The sequence below is a fragment of the Thunnus thynnus genome, chromosome 10 (assembly GCF_963924715.1).
Source record: "Thunnus thynnus chromosome 10, fThuThy2.1, whole genome shotgun sequence".
NCBI lineage: Eukaryota > Metazoa > Chordata > Actinopteri > Scombriformes > Scombridae > Thunnus > Thunnus thynnus.
The window spans coordinates 12,592,328-12,619,506 of NC_089526.1; the positions used below are offsets into that span (position 1 = coordinate 12,592,328).

The 27,179-nt window shown below is 40.7% G+C and overlaps 1 protein-coding gene across 7 annotated transcripts in view; it reads right to left on the minus strand.

Annotated features, from left to right (window-relative positions):
- Positions 1-27,179, minus strand: part of arhgef1 (Rho guanine nucleotide exchange factor (GEF) 1) — a 40,981-nt gene that overhangs the window by 1,998 nt on the left and 11,804 nt on the right. For 2 of the 7 annotated variants that reach the window (XM_067601015.1, XM_067601014.1), the window contains exons 2-30: positions 26,102-26,281; positions 21,776-21,862; positions 21,552-21,665; positions 19,403-19,501; positions 17,934-17,976; positions 17,666-17,771; positions 16,376-16,516; positions 11,270-11,299; positions 10,105-10,216; positions 9,847-9,922; positions 9,618-9,647; positions 8,954-9,154; positions 8,246-8,387; positions 7,070-7,081; positions 6,004-6,171; positions 4,513-4,703; positions 4,219-4,365; positions 3,711-3,793; positions 3,297-3,422; positions 2,900-3,014; positions 2,003-2,103; positions 1,759-1,833; positions 1,546-1,621; positions 1,072-1,239; positions 872-959; positions 672-776; positions 516-568; positions 262-405; positions 43-168 (exon numbers count right to left, since the gene is read on the minus strand). In XM_067601015.1, coding sequence (XP_067457116.1) covers positions 43-168; positions 262-405; positions 516-568; positions 672-776; positions 872-959; positions 1,072-1,239; positions 1,546-1,621; positions 1,759-1,833; positions 2,003-2,103; positions 2,900-3,014; positions 3,297-3,422; positions 3,711-3,793; positions 4,219-4,365; positions 4,513-4,703; positions 6,004-6,171; positions 7,070-7,081; positions 8,246-8,387; positions 8,954-9,154; positions 9,618-9,647; positions 9,847-9,922; positions 10,105-10,216; positions 11,270-11,299; positions 16,376-16,516; positions 17,666-17,771; positions 17,934-17,976; positions 19,403-19,501; positions 21,552-21,665; positions 21,776-21,862; positions 26,102-26,128 — 2,986 coding nt within the window. In that variant the 5' untranslated portion in view covers positions 26,129-26,281. Of the gene's footprint in view, positions 1-42; positions 169-261; positions 406-515; positions 569-671; positions 777-871; positions 960-1,071; positions 1,240-1,545; positions 1,622-1,758; positions 1,834-2,002; positions 2,104-2,899; positions 3,015-3,296; positions 3,423-3,710; positions 3,794-4,218; positions 4,366-4,512; positions 4,704-6,003; positions 6,172-7,069; positions 7,082-8,245; positions 8,388-8,953; positions 9,155-9,617; positions 9,648-9,846; positions 9,923-10,104; positions 10,217-11,269; positions 11,300-11,376; positions 11,816-16,375; positions 16,517-17,665; positions 17,772-17,933; positions 17,977-19,402; positions 19,502-21,551; positions 21,666-21,775; positions 21,863-26,101; positions 26,282-27,179 lie in introns of those variants that run through there. The other 5 variants (XM_067601018.1, XM_067601017.1, XM_067601016.1 and 2 more) reach the window with 5 other exon arrangements.

The window sequence follows — 27,179 nt, forward strand, 5'->3', positions numbered from 1 at the left end:
TTAGTGCATTTTCTAAAATGTCAAATTATTCCAGAAGCCTACCTGTTGACTGACAGCTATCCGTGTCTAGATTGGGCCTCTCTGATTGCTCCTCTCCGTTTTCTTCATCAGGTTGTGAGTCTTCTGATAGACTGATGCTTCCGACCAACAGCCTTTTTAGCGACATGACTAACAGAGGAGACAGATTCAGTGGTTTCATTAAGACCGACAATACAGTTATAAAAATGCATTTATAGGAGTATATGGAAGACCCCTATTCACCTTCATCCAAAGCATTATTGGCCACCTTCTCCTGATCGCTGTTGGAGTGGCCTATCAAGTCAAAGCCTTTATCTGACAGGAAATCAATCAGCGTGTGCCTGGGGTCTGTCGACTTCTCATCCGTCAAGCTGTCCTTATCTCGATCTAGAGACAGACACATGGCTTAACTTTGGCTTGAGCTTTCAGAAATGTGTAACAATAACAAGTTTGTACTCTTTATTAAGTGTTCAGCTGATAAAGCACTGTGGTCTCACCACTGCTGCTTTTCAAACTTCCATTCTCAGTCGGGCTCAGAGGGGCAGTCAGCCTGACAGAGAGAAAATGACAAAAGAAATTCATTTTGAGATGGGTGAACTTTGGCAAGCGATGAATATATCTTGCTGCTTGAAAACACACATATCGACACTTACGTTGGACTGAACGGGGCTCCTCCAACTCCAGGAGGCAGTGGCAACTTCATGGGTGCTCCACTCTTCTTCAGATCATCCACTGCTGACTTTATCACTTCAGTCCAGCTATAAAATACAAACACACACAGATTAGATTAAATTTTATTATATGGTTTACCTACTGAAAAAAAAAAAAAAAAGATCAGTCCTCATGCACTCACGTTTTCCTCTCTCCAAGAGACTGAGCCACCAGTTCATAGATCTGAGCACCGCTGTCCCAAGTAAATATAACATAAAAGGCCTTTCGATCTGACAGAACAGAAAAAAACAACAGAAATTGTAAGCTTGGGTGATATTGATCTCACAATGGAAGTTACCTATATTTCTCTTTCTAACTACTGTACTTCTGTGTGGGACTGACCTGTGGCCACCTCACGAAGGAAAACCGAGTCCAGCTTGATAATGGGGCTCAGCATTTGCTTGCCTTCCTGTATGGCAATGTTACTCTTGCTCTGACATTTGAGGACCATCTTGTCATCCTGCTTCTGCAGGAGCACCAGCAGGTCCCCGAGCAACACACACTGCACCTCTGAGAGATGAGGAGGGAAGGGAGTGAGAGAGAGAAGTTAGTCATTATATATCAAATAATAAAGTCAATGGGCCACCATGATCTCAAACAGTTTCCTTTTATTACAAATTTTAATGGGGAAATGTAAACAGCAAATTCAACCCTTGTTTGAAGTGGATTTTTAAAATTTTTGGAAACAGAAAAATGACACCTAAAAGAATTTTATCAAATACCAGTTTAAATGGATAAATAAAGAAAAACATGTCTGTGAAATGTTCATCTCTGATAAAAATGCAGGAAACAGTGTGCACACAAACATGTCTTTACCAATTGCCTTCTCCTTGGTGACTCTCCAAGTCAGAGGGCCTTCATAAAGCATCTTCTTCTGAGTCAGGTCAATGTTCTATAAAAGACAGAGGGAGACTGATGAAACAGCTCAAACAACAATAATAAGAACATTTCTTGCAACAAAACCATCAAAGAACTAAAATCTGTATAATGTAACATGTGTGCAAACACATTTTTTTGAAAAAACCTTACCTTATATTCAGTATAAAGCTCATTGCTTGGTTTGAGCCCTGATGTGTCCAGTCTGCGCTGGTAGTCCTTCAGAGTCTGGAAATAGACAGAAAAAGATTAGGGGGTCAGACAGAGGACAGACAGCACATCTCTGAAGTAGAAGCAGCAGAAACCTTCAGAGGTCTCAAAATGAATTGACCAGAATCCAATTGGTGCTCAGTCACTACATAACAGTGTGTTGAGTGATGGATTGTGTGTTTCTCACCAATAGGTTCTCCATCACTTTGACCTCCTCATTGACATGGTTGAGGATCTTTCTGCAGCATTCTGCGCTCTGCTGGATGTCCTCCTTCTCTGTCGGGTCCTCTGTGGTGAGACAGAAAACACAGAGCTGAGGTAAATACAGCTTTCACAGCAGAGCCCAAACAAAAGCCATAAATCATGAGTGTACAAGGGGAATCTGGGACAACAGTAATCGATTGTTCAAATGTTTGGGTGTTCTAGTGTGCTTAAGTTAGTTGAGCAGATAGTTTCCACATTTATCTTGTGTTCTGAAACAGACACATGGTTAAGAACATTACTATAATAATCCTCTGCATCTTAAGCAAATATACTCCTAAGAAGGAAAACAAACAAATAGATCATCACACAAATACAAGCCCATGCATCAGCTTGCAAAGTCTACATAAACACCAGACATCAAGTCGTTAGTGGATGATCCTCTGTCACGTTCAAATTTAAACACAGATATATAAGAAATGTGAGATTTTCACATTTAGTAGTGGGCAATATGATGATACATACCATGAACCGATTTCAATTTGTCTGCCATCAGAAATTTTGTCATATGGTTTATACTGTGGTTGTGGATCTATTAGACCGTTGACCGTATGATTTTTGCATTGGGTGCCTTAATTTGTCAAGTATTTAATTTGTTGGATTAGCCAAATACAGACAATCCTGCCTGATTATTTTATCCATAAACAATTTCTCAATTGATTCTCCAAAAAATGTATCACATCCCAAAATACAGCATATCAATAACGTGGTGTAAAATTTGATCTAAAATAAGCCTGCAGCATACTGACTTTTGTTTCATATTCCACAGACACACACACACAAGCCACAAATGGGCTTGAGACATATAGAAACAAATACAAACCTGTGTTTTTCGCAATATTCTCCAGCAGCAGCGGGTACTTGGTCAGTCTCTGCATCTCTATGGGAATGATGTCCTTGAGCTGCAGCCTGCGGCATTGGGGCTTACTCTCTGCCTCCTGGGATTAACACACAAACGCTCAGAGTCAGAAAGTGTGTACATGTACTGTATGTGATCAGTTTGGTGGCAATCGTTTACGTATGTGACTTCTTGCACATCAAACCTGTGAGTGCATCCATGTGTGTCTTTTTGGTATACCTTTCTGGGGGGTTTTGACACAGTTTTTGTGTGTGTGTGTGTGTGTGTGTGTGTGTGTGTGTGTGTGTGTGTGTGTGTGTGTGTGTGTGTGTGTATGAGACAGAGAGATGTGTATGTGTTTGAGTGCACATATGCATAGTACCAGTATGAAAGAGTTGAAGCGTGGCTCTTTCCTCTGCCTGCTCTTGATCTGGTCCAGGGCCCACGACTGGTGACTGCAGAATCGAGCTGTCAGTTTTTGGAACCATTCCCCCTCATGACCACCAAACTGGAACACACACACGAACACAATATAACCAATATAACTGTGTGGCTATTACAACATTATTATATTCTACTTTCATACACACTTTCCTTTGTGTACAACCTTTTGACTGGTACTGTAGATCAATAGCTATCAGCATCTGTCTTGTCAACAAAATCAGATTTTGGCACAACTACTGCCAAATTATGTTGAGTTATATGGTCAGCATATATCAGTCTTCTGAAAAGCAACAGAGATACAGAAAGAAAAGAGAAATTGGATGAGATAAAGGGAAAGATTATGATGACTCACTCTGTTGAGTACTGTGGTGCTGATGGATTTGACTATAAAGCCATCTTCCAAACGCAGTTTCTTCAGGTTCTCATAGAAGGTATCTGGACAAACAAACACACAGTTTACTTTTAAAATACAGTGAGCAACTTTTCATTTCTAGTACTGTAATAGTAGGCATCAGTGCTGTGTACACTTGTTTTATCAGTCGAAATTATAAACAAATTCTGAAACAGCTCAAAGAAGTTCCCAGCAATCACAAAAGTACTGATGCAGCCTGGGTGCTAAAACACTGATTTTATTTGACTTCTGTATTATTCTTGACTGTGCTCCCCAACTTTATCACCAGCAACAAATAAAAACATATAATTTCCACCAATAAATAACAAGCAACTTCAAACAATTCTAGTTCACTGCATGATGCTTTGCTTGTTGTGTTGAAGGAGAGCACTAGTTTCCTATTCTATGCGTCTGACTCTGGGAGGATACAAACACAAGTCAGAAATAGCCTCTTTGCAGCAGTACTCACAGTGCATTTCAATGATCTCTTCCAGGTTAGGGAAAATGGCGGCCAGCTCAGTGGAGGTCAGGAGTTCGTCCCTCTCCAATGGCTTGGAGAAGACCGTCTGAAGGACACTTAGCATCCGCACATGAGCATGCTCTGTAGCAAACAACTCTAAGAGAGGAGAGAGGAAGTTGACAGGGTATAAGAGATGCTGATAAGATCTTCAAAAAGGGACATCTTGTTTAATTTGTCACGTTCTTCATAGAAGATATTTAGTCCACATCTTCTCATGTGCTGCTTCATCTCTCTTCTCCTCACCGTTGATGACCTCCTGCCTCTTGGTCTCCTTCTTGCTGAGGCTGGACAGGGCTTCAGAAGGGGCCAGCTCCCTCCAATTGGGCGGGTCCTGCTCCAACTCTTGGAAGCGCGGGTCCATCTCCTCCAGCTGTGGGGAGGGACTGGTGGGGGAGGGGCCAGGCCCCTCAAAAACTAAACTTGGCCCTTCAATACTGAGGAATGGGAAGAAAATGGGAGAAGAATTAGTTTAGATTGAGGGTTACTACAATTTAATCCAAGTATGAACCAGGAGGCTATCAGGTGATGTGACAAACACTTGAACACTGGAACAACAGCAGCTGTTAACAGCTAGTTGCATTTGTGCAAATATACAACATGGCTGTCTCCACTGAATAGACGTTCGACAATGTAAACCAGGGCATCTAGTAGATTAGCTATACGTCTTTTATTTTTTCCACAGCCGAGCTACAGTGGCTATTGCTAAAACAGTAGGTTAACTAAAGTATTTCAGCTACAACGTGAAGAGTGAAGCTGTGGTCAAAATGGGAAAGTACAAAAACCACAGCAGATTGCTGTTGCACAGTCACCATCAAGCGATTCACTTTCAATTATGTCATTTATGAATTAACCCAAGTCTGTCCCACTACAATTCAAGAATTCAGAGTGCATATGTTTTTCTCCTCTTCTATCCTGGTTGTTATGGTTTTATTTGCACACAGTCAGCTCTCGATTGGACTTCTATGAGGTAGCAATGCAATATTCTTACAATGAATAAGAATATGTATTATGCAAATGCAAAGTCTCTATGGCCATACACTGGGCATGATCAAATGGAATAAAAACTTTGAATGAGCTTGACCTCTGTTGGCTTATTCAGGATCCTTTTTTGTTTCGAGATGTTCCCCTCTGATTCTTAACACAGTACCTCTGACAGTGTTGTCAGGATTTATAATTGACTAACAGCAAGAAGCCTATAATCTTTAATAATGGGCTGGCACTTGATGCTTACCTAATGGCCCATGTTGATCTGACTCAATAATCATTCCCCTAAAGATTTAAGTGTCTGAAAATAAGAGCCATTCGACTGTTACTCACTTCCTGTCAGTCACAGCACAGGGCAACTATTAAGAAACAGATCTGTCTGAGAGTCAATAGTGAGTCAGTAAACGTGTCAGCCAGATTAATTTACAATGGATATGTGCTCTTTAAAAATAACTTTCACTTACCCACATTAATCATCACTTTTCTTTATTAAATTGCCCCCAATGAGATCTACTCAGTAACTTTGAATGGCCCAGAAGATTTGGATCAATCAATATTCCCATTATAGTATACCATTATAATTATTCAATTCAAACTTCTATCTGCTTATTTCAGGACTGCTGCGCTGCTCCTGTTTTTGAAACACAATATTTATTTTGTTTTTCTTATGTCAGTCTTTGGCAGCCTGTCTGTCTCTGCTGTGCACCTCTCTATCAGAGAGGGGGTTAAGTGGGGTTTTGTCCATCTTACGGATGGAGGTGCTGGGGAGTGAGGGGGGCAGGTGATGTTGTCGTGGAAGAAATCGGCTGCTGGAGATCCACATCACTACGGGAACGGGACTGTTTGACCCGGGTAGAGCCGCGGCGCCGAGAGGAGTGCCTGTCCACGCGAGCACTCTCACTACGTGCCACTTTCCTACTGTAGGGAGGGAAGGTGGGAGAGGATGGGGGAGGGAGGGATGAGAAAAGACAGGGGCAGAGAGGAGGGAAAGAGGAATTGGAAAAGAAAAAGAAGGAACAAATCCGAGAAAGGACAGATGGATAAGAAAAGAAAAAAAGCCAAAGGAATCAAAAACAAAAGTGTGACAGAATGAAAAGAGGAGATGCCAATCGGCAGTGAAGGCAAGGACAGTAGAAGGGAAAGTATCACAGACGTATGTAGTCAGTGTGGATAGACGTTTCAATTGTGAATGCACAGAGGAGGATGGATGAGTTAAGGTACAGCAGAGGAGGGAGTTGGGAATTGTTGAAAAATGAAAAAATACAACATTGACAAAAGACAGATGGAGAAAATGAGTGACAAGTAAATATGCATGACATATGACATGCATATTGAGTTAGACAATGAAACACAGAGTATGTACCTTATACTGTAGACAATGGTAGCACTTAATATTCTTCACTTGTTACAGAGAATTTCCTTTGACCCACTGTGAGCCAATCTACAAAAGTATGTTAGGGAAGTATCCATGCATTGCTACTACATACTGTACTGCATGTCCCAAAAGTTTTCAGTTAGGCAACTTTAATGGCAATTAATAAGTCAACAGTTCTCCAATTCCACACAACGTGCATAAACATCCACTGACAATAATCCAGCTGCTCTCAACAATCAAGTTAATTCCACTTCCTTTCACAAGCAGGTAAATGATACTTAGCCATGTAGTGTTTGTGTAATGTATCAGCCAAGAAGCACAGGGCTCAATGTAAGGTGGGTATGCACGTGAGTGTTGTTTGTTGAGCTTGTAAATGTGTGTTGTGTGGTCAGTATTAGGCCTGAAGCATGTCGGTGACTCTGTCAAGGCGCTGAGACCCACCTTGTCTTCCGTCTGTAAAAACACGGGACACCACATTGTTACACACGCGCCTTTGTAAAACTCCTGCAAGCTACAATGACAACCATAACATGCAAATGCACACCCCAACATTAATATACTAAACAAATGTTTTAACCACTGTCAGGGTAGCATGCCAAAAGCCCCTGGCACAACATGTAACCGCACACACTGTGGAGACAAGCTGGACAAAAGACGGGCCCTGGCCACAGTAGACACAGACACCTTGACAAGCACACGGGATGAGCAGCAAAAACAAATTCAATACAAAACTAAATTTATTCACTTTTACCTATTAACTCATACAGTGACAGCACAATGTGATGATTAGCTACGTTGTCTTAAGCTGTAGACAAAGCTCTTAAAGCTTAAAAAAAAAAAAAAGTTTTGCCATCTCTATATTCTTAAATTAAATTCAAAACCTGTTTTTAAAAAGCTTCAGCATAGAACAGCTCATATAAAGAACAGCAACAGAACCACAACAATTCCTTTAGGCTAGAAAATATCACCAAAGTGATGTTCAATATTTACCTCACTCCATTAACAAACAAGAGGCTTGCACAAATGACACCTAAATGCAACAAAAACTGCAATGAAGCTCTATTACAAACATCAGGAGATGCACAAAAGGACGCACACGGAAGAACACAAATGAGACAGAATGTTATTATGAAGAGAGCACACGCGCCATTGTGAGGAGAAAGAGGAGAAAGGACATGAGGGAGTAGGGAGGGAGGGAGAGGGAAGGCAAAGGGCTGGAAGGGACAACTGGGTCCGAGTTCACCTGGTGAGAGTCCTTCTCAAAACTTCCAGGCTCTGTTAGCTAGCGAGCAACGGGCAGCATGACAAAAGCTTGCACACAGCAGGGACAGACTGCTAGGGGAGTTTTACCACACTCCCTCAGCTTGAGCGCTACAGACATGTTCCGACATGTAACTTCCCCATTTCCCCCTGGTCGTTGGATCTATACAGTCTTTACTCTGAACACCTACAGCCTGATTATAATCTGATTACAATCTAGGTCTCTCTAATCCTGTAATTATATACATATATAATATCATATAATACATATATAGTATCTTATGGAGTCACTAGGCTGCAGTTATAATCTCACTCCCTAGATGCTAATGGTCATCTTACCATCTCCATCCTCCTCACCTGTCTTTCTCCAGATTCTCCTCTGTGGGAGTGTCGCTGGGAAAGACGGACTCCCCAGCGATCAACCCACCTACCAGCCCAACAGGAGACACCTCACCCCGGTCTGATAAGTTTGGAGGCTCTAAGCGATTGCTTGAGAGGCCTAGAAGATTAGAAAAGGGGGGGTGAGAGAAGGTATCAGGGGTTATGCATTGTAATAACATGCAACACATGCTCACTTGTAACTTTTCAGATTGAGGAACTCCACAGGGTACTTTTAATGGTATACATCTCTTTAATACAAAGAAATGCCAATCTTCCTACTTTCCTTAAACACTGAAAAAATACAATAGTGATATGACATATATACCCAAATATATATCATGTTTGTTAAAGGTTTGCCAGCTGTCTAAACTGTCTCCAGATTGCCACCACCCACACACTTTTTTGTCAATCATTTAATGATACTAATTTAACAGATACATTTAACAGCAATTACTATTTGATTTATATTTGCATTAAAATTATGTATAGAAATAAAAAAAGAATATTAAATGATTATATTAAAAGATTAATTAACATTAATTTTATATAGGCTTTAAAATATCATTTTAATTGTGTCCTTAGAGTCTGCTACAACTGCAACTTAACACTGAAAAAAGTCTGTAGATACTCCAGTGGCACATGCCAGACTACATACAACACGCTCTCGTCAATGAGCAGGCTCACCATCGGTGTGTGAAGACTCTGGGTTGTTGGTAATGTTGATGTTGTTGCCTGAGCCATCGCTGACCTCTAACCCAGGCAGGGAGGCGGGACCTCCACTGGAACCTGACTTCCTGCTGCCGACAGAAGGGGCCGCAGGGTCGGTCAAGGAGCCTCTGCCGGGAGCTGGACCCTTACGCTCCTGACCTACTTTCTCCTTATCCGCTAAAGAGATGGAAGAGTGTAACAAGTTTAACAGAACTGAAATTTAGACCAAGCAGATTCAGGAAAAAAACAACAACAAAAAAACAAGACAAAACAAAACATAACCCACAAGCACTTTAGTCAGTGAAAAAGAGACACAGACTGTGAGACAGACAAACAGACAGGATAAGTGCGGTGCAATCAGGGCCTCTGTTGTATATGAGAGGGTTAGTTTGGTACAAGGGAACATCCACAACCCTGCAGATGAGATGAGGTGAACGTGTGAGGTTTTCTGGTGATTAAAGTGCATTCAAAACTTCAAACAACCACCCTAAAACACAGAATCAACTAAACAATGCCCCACCCGCATCCCTTTCCAGTTTGATTTGGGACATGCAGACATGCTAATGAGTTGATTAGTAAGGATCTGACCATTCTACAGATAAAGGGGGGGGGGGGGGGGGGGGGGGGGGATGACTAGTACCTTCAGTTTCCGTTTTAGGTTTGACCTCAGCTGTAACAGGAAAGAAGGGCAGGACAACACATTCTCAAATCCAGATCATTCATGGACACCAAAATGTTGGATTGTAAATACTTGGAAATATTACTGTAAAACTGTCAGAAATGAAATACTACATACTAAATAATACCATAAACTAACAATATAACAGGGCTCATGTTTGTTTGTTTATGACACAAATGTAGATACATACGGTTGCCGCCAATCCAGCTGGGGATGCCGGGAAAGCCCCCCCTGGGCTTGGTCTTTGTGGATTCATCCTTCTTATTCTGGAAAGATAACACAGATAGAGAATGAGGAATCTCAGGGATGCAAAAATACAAATGCTGACATGAAGGCTAGCTATTATGCAATGCATTTGTAGACATGTCTGCTTGCTGATTTATTTGTTTATTTGGTTTGCCAAACAGACCAGGGATGTGATCCTTCTACATAAGTGACGGTAGCTTACCTTTACCAGCTGTCTCCTGAAGAAGCCTCCTCTGGACTTCTTACTGTCAACTGCCCTGGTTTTAACCCCAAGGTGCTTCATGTAGAAGACCACCGCTGAAAAGATGGATTGGCTGCAAGACAAGTCAGAGAAAGGTGTTGTTTATTATTATTATTTTAATAAGATACTACAAATAGAATTTTATAATATACTTGACATTATTATTATAAAGTATAATGCTTTTTATTAATATTGATTTAACTACTTTGACAATTTTTTTATTTAAGTAAATTAAGCTTTTGAGCTAAATTCCTGGTAAAGCTTTACCAAAATCTGTCTTTTTTCACACAGATGCATATGTTCTTGGTATATTTGAAAATAAACTAAAAAAAAGTGTGTTTGCACACTCTGTGACATCACTGATGGCAATGCTTAGAGTCTGTCTAAAATTGGATGATGCAAATGAGGGAAGAATGAAGGAAGGATGAAGAGATACAGGGAGGGAAAGGAGGAGGTGGAGAATTGAAGATGTTCAGTGAGGGAGGAGCAGTTGAAAAAAAGTGGGGAGGAGAGAAACATATGGCAGAAAAAGACAAAGGAGGAGTTGAAGAGAAACAAGAGGAGCTGATAAAAAAAAAAGACAGAGGGAGGAGCCTCTGGGGATCTGCACACAACAAAAGCACAAGTGTCTCGCATCACCAGTCTTACAGAGCATGCTGTCTGAATACAGGGACTGCAACATAAAGAACATTAGTCACAAAAGGACTAGAACTTTAGAGAGAAACGCAAAAAGAACATAAGGTGTGCATGACAGGGTTTTATCATGTATGTGCAACAGATTAAGAAAGAAACAAAGAATTTAAGAATGGGTCTCAGGCACTTTAAAAGATAATGTTATTGAGTTCAGTGACTTTCAGTCACTTTCACTTTCAATGATTTTTTGAGAAAAAGTACAAGACATTCTCTCAAAGTTAACAATTCCACTGAAAGAACTGTTTTAACAAGGATTTGGTGCACTGGAGCCAGTAAACAAAATCTTGTGGTTTGACCACACCCAGACTCGGAAAAAAGCATGCAGAGATCAAATCAGCGCCACGCACACAAATATTCACTCAAGCAGAACACTCATGCAAATATAATAACTGCATTAAAAAAAAAAACCAAAAAACCAAAAGACTTAACTCACCATTTGTCCTCGTCCGGGACAATTGTAAGTCTGAAAGAGAAAAGGAGGATGTCAGTGACTAGTGAAGATGGTTAGACGGTTTTCTTATCTTGCAGCATCAAACTCACCTCTTCCTCTTAAGTAGCATTTTTCCTCTCTCTTGCTCGACTAATTATTAATTGTGTTTTGGGTCGGTGGAATCTGTGACTAAGCTTTTCCAGATCCAACTCAAAGCTGACTGTTGTGTTATTGTGTTCAGAGCAGAAGCTATTGAACATATTCTAATACTTGCACAAAGAAGTAAAAGAAAAAAAAAAAAAAAAAAAATCAAAACAATGAGAGATGCATCAAAAGCTGCACCTCTGACTGTTCAATAAATTTAAATCTCAATTTGCACTCTTAAAGATCTGCGAAAAGTCAAACTCTTTGTCTCCAAAAGTCTGTCTAAAGTAAATCAGAAAAACTTTATCTGCTCAAGTTTCTGTCTCCAGTAGATGTCTGCAAAGGGAATCCAAAGTCAAAAAATGCTCCAGCACAGCGGAAATGTCTATTTAACCATGTTTTTGTCTGATGCAACATGCAGGCAAGACTGTGGAAATTGGATACTCATGTTTTGCTATGAACATAAAGGGTGGGAGGGGTTTCCTTGGGATTTCCCTGCATAATCCAATCAAATAGTCTGGTTGCCTTGCTCTCAACACCACAGAGACCAATGAGAAATAGATGGGGCGAGGTCACTATGTTGCTGCCAAGTGAGGAAGGGGCTGTTTTGGGGTGAATGGGTGCAAGAGTGTGGGAGAATGTAAAAGTGAGGGGAATAGACAGATGATTGTTGGGGGGTAATGAATGGAGTGAGACTGAATGAAGCGTTTGTGCATTAGAGATAGATATCCAACTGTGTGATAGTAACAGAGTGAGTCAAAAGCTGAATTATCATGTCTTTGATAGAGACTGCTTTGCAGGCTTTTTGTATCTTCTGCACTGACAGTGTGGGTATATCCACAAGAGTACTGCTGCTTCTGCACAGTGCATCTCCTTTTATTTCTGTTGTTCACTTCTCTCTTCTGACAAGATTAAGTTAGACAGTCTTCTGCCCTCTCCCTGACCTCCTCTCCCTCTCTGTCTGACTCGCTTTTTGCAGAGGATAACACATTGTAGTTGGCCACAGGGTCAAGGATAGATTAACTTTCCTCTAGATCTCTTGCTTTCTTTATTTAACTGCGTCCAGGGCAGGAGCTATCCAGCGTCGATAACCCTCTGGCCCTTTCTCTCCCCTTCTCCCTTCCGCTGTGTAACTCCTCCACCACCACCACCTCTCCCTGTAGTTGGCAAAATGCCAAGGGAGAGCCTTCCTGCCAACGTGGCACTGCTGACTCCATCTTTTCCTCTCTGCCTCTTCATTTCCTTCTTGCTCTATTATGCTCTCTTCCAATCACTGTTCCCTCTCCAGCTCTCTAGTCCAGCGAACTTGATTTTCATCTCTGTGTGCTTTGCACTAGACCAGTTATGTGCACAGCTGATGTTGCCTATACCCACTGCAGAGCTTTATAGAAAGTGTAATGCCAAATTTCTGTTATTTTTATAGTGATATGTTATCAGATGTCTATGATAAACTTGCTCAAAGGTCCAAAACATGAGTTGAAGGTATGTAAAAATGCTCCATGAAAGTCAAAAGCCAAGGGCTTCAGTCTGCTCTGAATGCTTCTTTTTCAATACTACCTCTACTACCTCCTTGTGATGACATCAGATTGTTTGTGCATACCCACAAACGGCCGACTGTTCGTAGCCTTTGTTGCTGAGTTTGTTCCACTGGTTGTTTGCAATGTCCAGTTGCATATTTTGGATCAGATTCGGGCCCGAACACGTATGGATGTATTTGAGAAATTTCCATTTCAAGTAAAGAACGAGAAAAAGAAGTGAAATCCAACTGTTTGTTTATGTAGCGTCCTGAGCCAAGTCTGTCGAGACGCAGCTTCTGGAAACTGGCCAATCAGAACAGAGTGGACTAGTTAGGAGGGGAGTCTTAAAGAGACATGAGCTAAAATGGCCTGTTTCACACAGAAGCTGAACTGAGGGGCTACATAAAGCGCCAGTATAAGATAAATAAGGAGTTTTTTGAAGTGCAAATCATGCAAATATAATCCAGTATAGCCACAGAATATAAATAGACCCTGAAATGTGCATGATATGTCCTCTTTAATTATTTCATCAACAGCTGTTTTTTGCTAGAAGCTATTCCAAGACACAAAGCAAATTCAGAATGCTTCAAATTGCAACAGTGTCATCTAACATTGACCCAGAATCCAAGACTGAACTGATTTAAACTGCTGAATGTGTTACTGGGCTTTTAGAAAGCATAATCTTTAACTTCAGCTTACAGTTACCAGGATATAGAGCTGAATTTTAAGACTAGTGACTATTCTTCTTACCAAAATTCTCTTCGGGAGTCATTGTTGGCCTCTATTCTTAAGTGTTTAAGTGATGATCCAGCTGTTATGACAGACAGGGATCATGCCAAACACTAATATGTTCCTCTCTGTTGAAGTCAATGATGGTTTGGGCAACCTTCACCTCAGCTTTCTCTTTTCTCTACTGTCTCTTTCTCCAAAATACAAAGTATCTGGCACTTGACTTACTCAAAAATCAGGATCCGTGCATAGTCTAACATAAATTGGCCTAAACAGAATTGAATAAGATCCAAATGTCCATGGCCACAAACATTCATTTTTAAGAAACTCCAAATTTAGCTGCTGTATCATAGATATTCATCCTGCAAAGTGGTCCATATAAAACAAAGCAAATGTCACATTCCAGGGAAAAATGTTCTGCATTGAGTTTAGTGTAATCTCTTGACACTCTCCAGCAGGTTTTTGCAGTTTTTCCTAGAGCTGCCAGCTCTTCCCTTTTCTCCGTAACACTTTTGCAATTTTAGGCATTTGATTTTGATAATAATGTGAAGTCCTGTTTTTTCTCTTCCCTGACTGCCATTTTGTCTGCCTCTTTCTGCATCACCTCAATGCTTTGCATTATTATTTGCTGTTTTGCTTTAACATTTGCCATTTCATGGTGGAGGTCCTTTCTTTTCTTCTCATTAGCAATTTGGTCTTTTTTCTTCTTTTCATCCTTGCTCCTTTGCAGTGTATGAATGAGGTCTTTTGGCCAGACTTCATTTATTGCATGCCCAGCCATTGCATCCTGGACCAAACGCAATGCTACTAAAGTCCTCTCCTTCAGGTTTTCCACAGGCATATCCTTGTTGACAGAGTACCCTCTTTTTCTGCAGCTTGTCCATGAGACAGTGTGAGGAGACATTTAATTAGGTCCCACAGTGCTGCATACTCTGCTCTGCCACCGACAAAGCTTCCAAGAAATTCATCAAGCCTGCAGCTGTAAACAAAATCATGGAGCTCTGCTTTATGGTTTGTACTGACAGGCGATGTTAATGCTTTATACTGAGCAAGAACTTTGTCACACTCAGGTACAATGTACCATCCTGCATTGAGGAGTTTCTCAAATATTGCTATTGCACTTTCAGCTTCTGTTACCATAGTCATGGGGTCAAGGGAGCTCATGTGCCGCACTGCCGGGTACATAAGAAGACTTCACTCCATGATTTTTTTGCAGGTTACAGCAAAGGAGGAGATACATTCTTTCTTGAACACCTGCATATTCACTAGATTTTCCTGGAGCTTTCCAGATGCCTTCTCCAAAGCTTGCTTTGTGGCAAATCCCATGTCCAGCTGTTTGAGTACCACATGGATTGCTTTGTCTTATGGGTCCAGTTTCAGCAGCTGGACAGCTGGTTTCTTTATCTTCTCTAGTTCTTCCCTTTTGATAAAGCATAACAGCAAGCCTCTCAGGGTGGACTGGATCTCCTTTGCTAAAAAAGGCACCATTTGGGCATCTGTCTAGAATGTCTCCAAAAAGGGCTTCAGCTGTCTAGCAACAAAGACAAAAAACTAGATCTTAGCCTGAAAAAGAAAGGTCATCAGTGGCATCTTTTACTGTACATTAGGATGCAGATGTTGGCACTTTATTTTTCAGAAGTTTGTTATGGCTGCTGAACTTCTGCCAAACTTCTATTTGGCAACTCCTAAGTCTTCCACCCATTGATGGACACAGAACTTCAAAGGAGATGTTGTTTTGGTTACCTCAATGAATTCATCTCACCTTGCTGTTGAGTCATGGAACAACTGCCAAAGAACTCTCAGTACATCTCCCACCTTCCAACCTGTTTCTTCTCTCTAATTTTTAAAGCTTCCATGCACAACATGCAAACCACAACTTCCCAGACTGATAATCTTTGGCGCATCGGAGTCCACTTAGCTCTTGTCCGCTTGGAATATCCAACTTCCAATTGACCATAGGGCCATCCATTGAGACCTCCAAGAGCTTATTTGGATCAAGTGGTGACAAGGTTGTCTTGATTTTCTCCAAAAGCTTCTCTGCTTGAGTGTGTCCCATAAACTCTGAATCAAAATAATGCAAAGCTGTCATCCAACCTGATGGTGCTACCATGAGACGTGACTTGAGGGTGTGTTCACAGTGTTTCCACAACATTACCGAGAGCAGCCTATTCAAAATACTCTCATCCATAAACTATCATTTGAACGTCAATATGATCCTGAACATAACTTAGCCCTTTCAGATGGCAATGTTATCCGTTTTGGGGAGCTCTGATAGATAGCCTTGTAGTTCATTCTGAGCTAAAGGAAAATAGGTGAATGTTGAAATAATTTTCCAGGACAACACAAGTTTTCCCAGGACATTTTACTTTTTTTTCCTCATTTTCCATGTGTTTTCCACGACTGGAGAATTGGTCAACTGTTTTCCAGATTTTCCAGGACATGTGGGAACCCTGACCTTTGAATTTTCAATTAAAAAAAAACGGGAAGATGGATGGATTCAATTGGAAGAGTTTCATAGCTTCAACTGCCAGTCACCTAACAACGCCATTTTGACTTCAGAAACCCTGGACACCCAAAATAATTCCTTCCACTTTGCTGTTCTTTAGTAGGTAGACAATAATATGGCCAGGGTCAACAACAAATTTTCCTGATAGGAACATTTAAATGGTCACTATCAGTGTTGCAAGAAGCAATGGAAGAAACAGAGAGTAACACTTACTGTGTCTCAGACATCTTGTCCAGCAGGGTCTCGGCTACAGACTTCTCCTTCATCTCCCTAGGGATGCGGTCAGTGGGATAGTGGCTATCCACGTCGTTCAGCTCAGCCTCGTTGGGGGTCATGCCCATCATTCTCTTCTGCCTATGTAAGATAAAGCAGGAGGAGGCGGATACTGAAAAGACAGCACTGATACAGTATGTTGATGAATGTTTTCCTGATTCTGTGAGCAGACACATACTGTAGTAAAGATGAAGAAAGCTGTTCAGTGCATGACCATTCCCACAGTTTGGCTATTCATTAAAGTCTCCGCTGCCTTGAGAGACAGCTGCTGAACAGCGACCTTTTTTTATTTTAAGAAACAAGAAAATTCTCATTGCACTCCATGTTCATGTTCTTCTTCGTATTTGCTTATTGTTTGGCCTCTTGTTTGATTCTGAAAACATTGCTGATAAATGCACTGCTTTTTGGAAGCTCATACTCAAATTTTCAGATTTCAGATTTTCTCAGATGATTTTCCTGGGTGTTTATATTCAAGGAGACCACCCTTACTGTTCTTTGACTCTGATGCTTAGTTTTGTTTTGTAATCTAAGTAAAAGGGTGACAGTTCTATTGAAAAAGGAAAGTGAGAGTGAGAGATAACCTTTTCTGGTGTTCGTGCTGCTGCTACTCAGAGTAAAATCTGGCAGCAGGTTTATATACAGGCAGTGTAATTAGATTTAAGCAGATGTTATAACTTGCCAAAATCTACATTTAGGCTTTTTTTTTTTTTTTTTTTGCTCACAGGAAAAAAAACTGGTTAGGGGAGGTGCTGCAGCTTCTCACAGCAATTTGGATGGAAATTTAAATTCTTAAGGTAAGCAATACTAGTTCAATTCATAATCTAGATTACAAGAAAAGTAACACATTTACACTAGTTTTTTGGTATTCTGATTTCTTCTCACCACAAATAAAGTATGGTTTTCACACCTTGTCTCTGATTAAAAAAAGAGAGCTTTTAACTTGCTTGTTGGTGAACTTAAGGAACAATTACAGGGAAGACCTTATTTTTTGGTCATGAGAAACACAAAAACATTAACTTGATAGATATCTCTTTAGGTTGGCATATAGTACAGAGATGTTACTGAGTGACATTATAATATATTCACTCCAAAATAAAACCTAAGAGCATAACGCCCCTCGTCCCTGCTGTAATCATGACCTGAGACCGTTATTGTGCATTTAAAAAGCATATCTAGGGTATAATTTTCTAGGAGACATGCTGAATAGTGTTCAGAATGTGGGATCCTCACCTGAAGTCTTCCAGCTGTTTCGCCACTTCGGCAGCCAGTGTACTCTGGACCTCCTGGGCATAGCGCCGTTGGACGTCATCGGTGAGCAGATCTGGACGAGTCCGGTCTAAGAGAAGGGGGTGGAGGTGGGGGGGGGGACAGGAGAAGTGAGTGAGTGAGAAGTTGGGATACAAGGAGGAAGACACCGAGGGGGGTTGAGACGTGTGTGATATTATGGCAAAGAATATGTAATAACTTTTATGAAATACAGAATAGGAAAATAACTTACCCAATTCAGAAGCTACATTAGGTGGTACTGTCACTTTGAGAGTCTATATTGTGGAAAAAAAGACAAAATAGGTACAGAGACAGAAATAAGAATATTACATATACAGCATATATAAGACGTAAAGGATTTATAACTGAGTAAAAAGTTTTTTAAACAAATGGATCTGTCTTTGTATTGATCTAGAAAACAAAAAATAGTGTGACATCAACTGGCAGGGATCCAAGTAAGATGATGCAGTAACTATATATCACCACAAGGGGTCATTTTAACACTACAAATCAAAACCTACCAAGGAAAACAGATGAGGGCTAGATAGCTATGTCAATGACATGAAAATAAGCACATGGGCCAACTTTAAGTCAATGGGTTACTAAATAGAATGGGGTTAAAAAAAAAAAAAAAAGCTATGAGAGGATGAGTCCTCTTAAAGGGCTTTCCCACGGTCCTTACAGGAAGCTGTGGGGTCAGACAGACAGACAAACAGATAGGGAGAGAGAGCAGCAGCACAAGCCAGCTGAGCTGACAGACATGTGGAGTGTTATGAGCTTTGAGGAGGAAATATAACAGAGAAGTGACAAAGGCCAGGTGTGCAGGGAAGAGCGACGGAAAAAGACAGACAGACAATAAAAGGTGCTGCAAAGACAGAACAAACAGAGTCAACAACACAGCCGTGCAAACGAAAACAATTTACGTCTCTGTCCTGAGTTCTACTTAGAAAGTACGGCTGAGCAATATATCAAATTCCTACTGATACAACACTGTGAGAAAACAATATAATATCTATACTGCAAAGGCTGCTATATTTTTCTAAAATATAATACACACCACTGACGCAGAAGCCTGAAAGAGCAAGAAAAATTAGTGACAAGGTGACACAGCCTTCTAAAGCTAAGAAAAAAGCAAAAAACAACAAAGACAGCAACTATAGTATGAAGGGAAAATTTATCCTAAAGCCAGTCATTGTAGGAACATTGAAACTATTCAAACCAAAAAAACATGCAAACATAAATTTGATAATTCAAGTCATATAGGATATGCAACATCCGTTAAGGCAATGACAGTAAGGAGTCCAAACAGCAAAATTGAGGTCTTTACAGATCTGAAAAGTTGTACCCAACCAGAAAGGGAGGCGTGACTATCTCCCCCAAAACCAAAGATGGATGCTAAAAAAAACAGACCAGAGACCTGAGACTTGAGAACAAGCCCAAACACACTCAACGAAAATGAAAGTGTATTTAATAAGGTCATCAAACTGTTGTCTTCAAGAAAAAGCGGTTAGTGCATATGGTTTATTTTGAGTAATACCAAAAAGCCAAATACAGTGATGACATCTATAAACTTAGGCTATGTGGGTAGCAGGGAAATAAAATACTGCGTATGTCTCATTAACAGGTTGCTCATTAATTCAGGTCATTTAACTTGCATACAGATAATAACTCAAAGTACATGGAGTGTGGTGTGCTACTTACAGCACCCTTATCCAAGAAGCTGTTGTAGAACTCCACAAACTGCTTCTTGGTCTCTTTGGCACTGAGGTTCTTGAAGAGGTCAGCATGGAGGTAACACAGCTGAGAGAGGACAAAAAAAAAAAAATCAGTGAGTGCTGATATCTTTCCGTAGCCCTTAATGTAGAGGATGCTGTATTAAAAGCACTGCAAGGTTTCTGTGTTTCTAAGGTGCACAATTTAACTGAATAGTTGACATCACAACTGCAGGTCACACACTCATATAATACTGTATATTTGCATACACATCATAAAAAGACTTTCAGTTCATTTCATCTGATGTACTTAGAAGTCAATTTTAATTAATGAAAATTTCTCATAAAAAAGGTCACTGTCATTTCAGTCATAATCATGCACTCAATCTCAAGAATTCATTTAACACTACAATAATTGTTTTCTATGTGGGATAGTGACAACGCATCAAAAAGAGATTATCAGGCTGAGCAAGCAGCCATTGATTCACTGATACCGATGTTTTCAAAGTCTGAAAATAAACATGCTTTTCTGTAAACACTCTAAACTACTGATGCTGACAGACATCTATTCTGTACATGAACCACCACGAGGGGAAGGGGGGGGATACGGGAGAGGTTGAGGGGGAGAAAGAGGGAGGGTGTCATGGCTGTGGGAGGTGTAACAGTACCTGGGTGGGTCACTGTGTCCGCATGCAGAACAAAGGGGAAAGGACAGGCATGCTTTATTTCAACACTGACACGCATATAGTCACACAGAGACGGGGCGAAATGCGCGCTCATGTCTCAAAGTCCATACTTCATTAAAAACTTACACGACATATGTGCTGCTTCATGCTCTTCTCACAAGCGAAGGCTGTGCAATACATCTTGTAATGGGTATCATTATTATAGCTGCCATGAATAATCACTGTTGATCAGGTATAATACTGACTCTTTGTGTTCCAAATGGCTCATTAGCGTCAAATCTAGCACTTTCTATTCATTATCTGACTGATCACATGTATTTGTTTTGAGCACATTGTGATTATCTGTGTCCCGAACTTGTGTTGTGGCTGCAGGCAAAAGCCGTCGTCAATACACAGAAAACATGCAATGTAATGTAACTACTTGTTCTACTTCTCGCTTCAAAATAAGTACTTATAATGATAATGTGGTTAAACTGGGACATCTTTGGAACCTGTCTGACTGCTCGTGTCGATTACCCTAAGGAACTCTGGGATGTGTGGAGATGGAAGCTCCGCTAGTCAACAGTTTAATTAAATGTTAATGCACTAATGGTGATAAAGGCCAAAATAATGAAAATAAGGATGTAAAGATAAAAGGGAATTTTCTTTAAAATGCTCAAGTGTGATAAAATTCTATTACATTCCCAAAGTTGTGTGGATAATCATGATTAAAGTTATTAATATCTCAATCTTGAGCAAATTACTTTAACCATTATTTTAGCCACAACTGTGCAGCTTTTCAAACTTGCACGTGGAGGGGGCATCCAGGTAACATGCAACGTTTTCAGTTCAATTCCAACTGCATCCATTGTGCATTTCATACAATATCAAATACAGACAAAATGCCAAAAAATCTCTTAAAAAAGAAAATTCCATGAGAATCTGTGATCTATTTCAAATATTGAAATGGATCATCAATCTGATTTACTAGACTGGTATTACTTTGATCCATTGAAAAAAAAAATAATTTTAAAATAGTATGAAATGAAGTGAAAGTAAAAGCAAGCAAATAACAACATTTGAAATGTTTGGTATTTTTGCTTGATAAATGATGTAATGATTAACTGTCTCTCAAAATGACCAAGGAGTAATTATCTATCAATCACCAAAACCATGTACTGATTAAACAGTAAAACACTCACACTCATCTACTTTAATTAACACGCTCTGCAACACCATATCTACACAGGCTGCATAGTGCGAGCAGCTTTAAAGACAAAAAAACTAAGCTTAAAAAGACACTTCAGCTTGCACTTAAGTGTGTTAAACACAACACACACACACACACTAGCCATTACACGGTCTGTGTGGAAAGCTGTATTGATTAAAATAAAAGTGTTCCATCTAAAGTGTTTGAGATGTATGGCTGAAAAACACTTTGTAGACAGGGTGTTTGATTACAGGAGTTCTCACCATTGGAGCAGGGTCAAACTGTAGAATGACATGTTGCATGAAGACCAGCAGGTGGGTGGGCCGATCCTTCAACTGCTCTATATTGTTGAAGTGTTTACACTGGTCATCCACCACCTGAGAGAGACAGAGAGCGAAGAGACGAGTGGAATATGACAAGAATGAAGTAGAGAGGGTGATGATAAAATTATATTCGGCTGCCATGTGCTACTCTTTTATTCACTCACGTCATTCAGATCGTTCTCGAAATCCTCATCCTCAGCCCCGATGATGCTCATGGCTGGGTTAGAGCACTGAGCCCCGAACACACCCCGCTACGGAGAGAGATAGAGATAGAGAGAGAGAGAGAGGGAGAGAGGGAGAGAAAACAAGACGTTTTAGGAAACATTATGTGCTACACTTTGAACCGGTGGGCTATTTCTTTAACGTCATGAACCCCTGCTGAGCAGAGCTAGACATTACGCCAGATTAGGGTTTGGACACTGAACTTTCCCAGTGAAAAATAACATCAAGCGGAAAGAGGGAAACCATCCCACCATCCAATCCCGTCTCCTGGAGAGAGAAACAGGCCTGATGTGTCATAAAGCTTATGGTTCTTGAACTAGAAAAAAAAAAAAAGAGTTCCAGTGTAGTAGGATCCCATTCACATGAGCCAAGTGAGTCAAAGGAACAAAAACGCATCAGCTACAAGTGAAAGTTATGTGAGAAGTGTCCTACTTTTTCACTTGAAATAAAAAAAAAAGAAAGGGGCAACCACTCTCAAAACATCCAATATTTATTTCGTAACACTTATTCCCCAACACAAATCTCTTGAATTAACTTGTGAGGCTACATGGAAAGGGACACTGATAATGAAAAGCAATTTTAAAAAGTCCTGTCTCCTCCAGGCCACATTGTCCCCAGGGACACATTCAGGTTAACAGCTGAACTCTGGGGTAAATGACTTCAGAGTGTAACATGCATTGCAAAATAGCATTTTAGTTTGAGCTTTCTTTGAAGTTTGGCCAAATTCTGCCTCTGGAAATTGTTTTTCAGCCTGGTGTTGAGTTCAATGAGACACCGAGCAGAGAGGAAGGCTCTCGTCTAGAAGCCAAGATGTAAAAACCTCCAGGTCTAATTAAACTGATAGTTAATTAAAGGTTTATGCCAATCGTTGCCTTTAGAAAGCCTGAATGGGAAAAAGAAAATGCATCAGAACTGCTGACCAACTTCCCCCCACCCTTCAAACCATATACCGCTTCCCCTGTAAGCATACACACCCAAAACACACAAACAAAACACATAGCCTTTATATTCGGCCCTCTGAAGGCCGCAGACCTAGAGCCGCCACCAGGGAACACACAAATGCACACAAAAGAGACGCACATCAAACGCACATCAAAAAAAAGTTACAAAGTACAACAGTTACCATTGTGCACTGCTAGGGCAGAGGGCAAGTGAAAGTAATTACAGGAAAGAGTGCGTCCAATAGTCCCTATAGGAATAAAAGAGCCTTGAGTCACACTGAAGAGTTTTTGAAGAGTATTTTAAAGATTGATTTCATGGTAATGAATTAGGTTCCATAACTTAACATACCCATGTTTCATATCAATTCATGGTTTTGATAACAATCACTTATAGGGGTAGGTGATATGATGATACGAACCTTCATGTAAACTCAAATCCTCGCGCAGTGGTCTCTTACTGTACTGTATCCCAGAGTCAAGGCTTGTCTGTTAAGGCCCTTAGCCTCTCAGAAGGTCTACTAGACTCATATAGCTGTATCCTTTTTAAATATCAATTCTCAAATCATATACATTATCCTGATTTTAGTAATTGATCTTTCTCGTTTTATCCAGTTGTTTCTATCCACGCTTTTTATTCTGTATTGTTGTGGTTGTTTGTTTTTCTTTTATGCTGCAAAGAAGTTTGTAACATTTGCTTAAAAAAAGTGGTCTTTTAATACATTTTGTACTATTCTTATACAGGATGACAAAAATATTTTTTGTCTATAAACTCTAAATTAAGTTTCCAAAAAAACTACTTCATCATGACATGTTTTGAAGTTATACTTTGACAGAAGAGTTCATCAATATCACCAACCCTTAATTCAGTATCTCTAAAACACTCATGGTTCATTTACAGTACATTATTTGGATTTGTTTCCCCTGACAAATCATGCAAACCGATTCAATAACATAATAAAATTTTTTCGATTGGATATGAAGAATTAGTGAAGGATTAGAATTGTTTGCAAATTTGAGCGTCAACTGTTGTTGAGTCAACAAAACAATGTTTGTGTACATGTTTGCACATGTACACAGCATGTCTAATTACATGAGTGAACGTGTGGTTAATTATACGAGTGAATGTGCGGTTATGCAGGCCAGTTAAGTATTATTAGTGGTAAGAGTTTATAAGGAAATGTGACTATTACAACCGTCAGTCCTGGCCTGAATACAGTGTGTGTGTGTGTACAGTGGTAGGCAGCGGAGCTGACAAATGCTTGAGGTCAAGGTGAGTTCTTGTACAAACACAGAGAGAGACAAACAAAGCTGTTAGAGAGGTGAGAGAGAAAGACAGAGAGAAAGACAGAGAGAAACTGAGATATAGACAGAGAGAGAGAATGTGTTCATTCATGGACGTATCCAGTGGGCTGCGGGTTGAGAAAGGCCAGTGTTGGAGCAACATGCGTAGGAGGGGTTAGCCAAACAGAGACACACAAGACTGTCAGGGCCATGAACGCACATCTGCATGGACATGTACACACACAGGGACACATATTCTCTTTTTTTTAAACACGCAATCAACCAGCGAGCACCTTCCTAAAGTGAAACTGCCAAAGCCACTTAACCCAGATAAAGACAAAGTTGTTATGTCACCATGACAAAAAAAGCAATGACTGACTAATGCTGCAGAAGTAGATCTCACCATATCTTGGTGGAAAGATGAAATGCCTTCACTGTTGCAATAAACAGGACGAAGTTCTTGCACAATGTAGAAGTATTAATAACGTGCCTTGTACACATGTACTTGGTGAGTTAAGTCTGATTCTGATTCTTAGATTCAGTTGTCAGCAAACACATCTAATTGGTTTATCCTATTTTCTTTATAAACAAATGTCAAGTCATTTTTCACAAAGTAGCTTAAAAGTGTTTCACAATCTGTACAATACACAACGCCCTCTATCCTTAAACCCTTAATTGGGATGAGGAAAACTCTGAAAAACAACTTTAATGTGGTCGGTAAAGGGTCACCCCTCTCGTTATATCAGTTTATTATATCCTACTACTCCTCCAGCTTATTCTCTCCACTCACTTCATCACCCATCTGTATAGGGTGCGAGTGTGAGGGTCACCCCTCTTGAAATGTCGCATCTGAACAAAGCGAATACACTGTGAGTGACTGACAGCATGTGTGTGATTTCCAGTTCCTTTTCTGCAAAGTGTTAGAGGTCATTTAAGGTGCAAAAACTGACGATGCTTATAAAACCTAGAGGAAAGATGACTTGCAACTATGCTGCACTAGTGATCATCACAGCATTCAACTTCCTCATTTCAGGAAAAGCTGAAGCCAAGCTTTTGTTTTTGTTATGTCTTGCTTGATATCGGAGTAACTGTAATACATGTTCATACTCTGTGTGAAAAATTGAAGTCGTGGGGGGGAGTGGGGGGGGGGGGGGGGGGCGTAACTGTGGTTACTCAGAGGTAGGGAAGTAGGGAAGGTCAACTCCGCTCTGAAATGAAAGAGTGAGGGATTATAGAGGGGCAGGAATGGGAGCTTCCTCTGCCCAGATGGAGCCAAGTGGTGCATTCCAGCATATGGCACAGTTCAGACAACAGATGGAGACAGTCTGACTTTCAACAGTAACCAGACCCTCTCCCCTTCACTTCCATTCATTCATTGCAGCTGGCATGAGCTCTGAACTGTGAGGGTGTTTGCAAATAACAGGTCAAGGATGATACGGATGTGGCCGAAAGAGGAAAAAAAGAAAAGGCCACGGCGTTAGAGCAGAGCGGCGCGTCCCAGACGTGCCGAGATCAGCTCTGGTGCTCCTGAGATTCGGCAGCCACACCGCACCCGGCTCTCCCCTCCCTTCCATCACATTCCAGTACTAACTAAGTGTCAGGTGGCATCAATCTAATGATAGCCATCAAGCGTACGTGCCTTTGTGTGTGTGTGGGTTAAGACTCAGCACGTATGTGGGAGGGGGCCATTCCTATGTGATTGTGGGGAGCTGCCGGTGTGTGTGTGTGTGTGTGTTGGATGACAACTGGTCTTTACAACAGCATTCCTCTCCGTCCCTGACCAGGACGAGTTCTAATACTGTACGTAAGCAGAAGAAAGAACAGCACCTGTTTCTTGGACATTTCGACGAAGTAGCTGCGCAGTTTAGCATTTCATATTTCCACCAGGTAAGTAAGAGGTTACGCTGCAGCCTGATAATAGCACAGTCATTGTTACATCAGCTGTTATGCAAATCCCACAACCGTTGTGAAACCGTTGAAATAATTAGCCCTTTAAATGAAACCCCTCAGACTGAACAGAGAAGAGCAGTCAAACTGTGACCTCACCCCGAAGTGGGCATCTTCGGCGTCCATACCGCAACAGCAGGGGGCCCGCACCTGTCAATCAAGGTCCTGCAATAACATGACGGTGGCTGTCAGAGGGGAGTGTGATACGATTAGTTTAGTGGAGCTGGATTCAGGACAGGATCGGGTCCAACGATGCAGCGCTTATTCATGCAGGTGCTCCTAAATGATCGACAAATGGTACCACAGTGAGTGAGTGTCACAAACAGGGAAGCAGTGATCCAACTTTGTCTCTCCTGATAACGGTTCTGATTCCTCAGCCCAGTGTATCTGATGATACCGAGTACAGCTTTGACACCTCGTTGGGATAATTTGATGGCAGATCGTTGACACAGAGTCGTAACCAAGTCAAAACACAAAATTTTACAAAACTACTGAAAAAGATTAGTGTATGCCTTGCCCACAAAGTGTAATGAATAAAGGTGTTGATACCATGTTTTACAGAACTAACCAGGGTTGGGCTGCAACTAGCGATTTTTGTCATTTTCGATTAATCTGCTGATTATTTTCTCGATAAACTGAATGATCGTTTCGTCTATGAACTGTCTAACAATAACGAAGAATGCCTGTTTTAATTTCTTGGAGCCGAAGCTGATGTCTTGTTTTGTCAGATCAACAGTCCAAAACCACAAAGATATTCAGTTTGCTATCATGTATGACACATAAAAGCTTCAAATCCTCACATTTGAGAAGCTGCAACCAACACAATAGTTGCTGATTAGTTTTCTGTCTAATAGTTGCAGCTCTAAACCAGGGTGCAAAATTCATCATTAACTTATTCTGCACACAAACTGCACTCTGTATTATTATCTCCTTCATTCAGTGAAGAATCTCGATCACGACACAGACGTTTTCTCCCACAGCACAGTCACTGATGCACTCAACAGTGATGCTGGGTGTGGTCGGAGGTGAAACAAGATCGAAACTTTCAACCGGAAACACAAAGTGAAATGTGGCTTTTCAGTCTCCTGTTAGTTATTCTTTTGTCGCCCTAAGCATTGGGCAGCATGAGAAAACACATTGTGCCATGTGGCAGAGAGCAATTCACACCGATACTGTT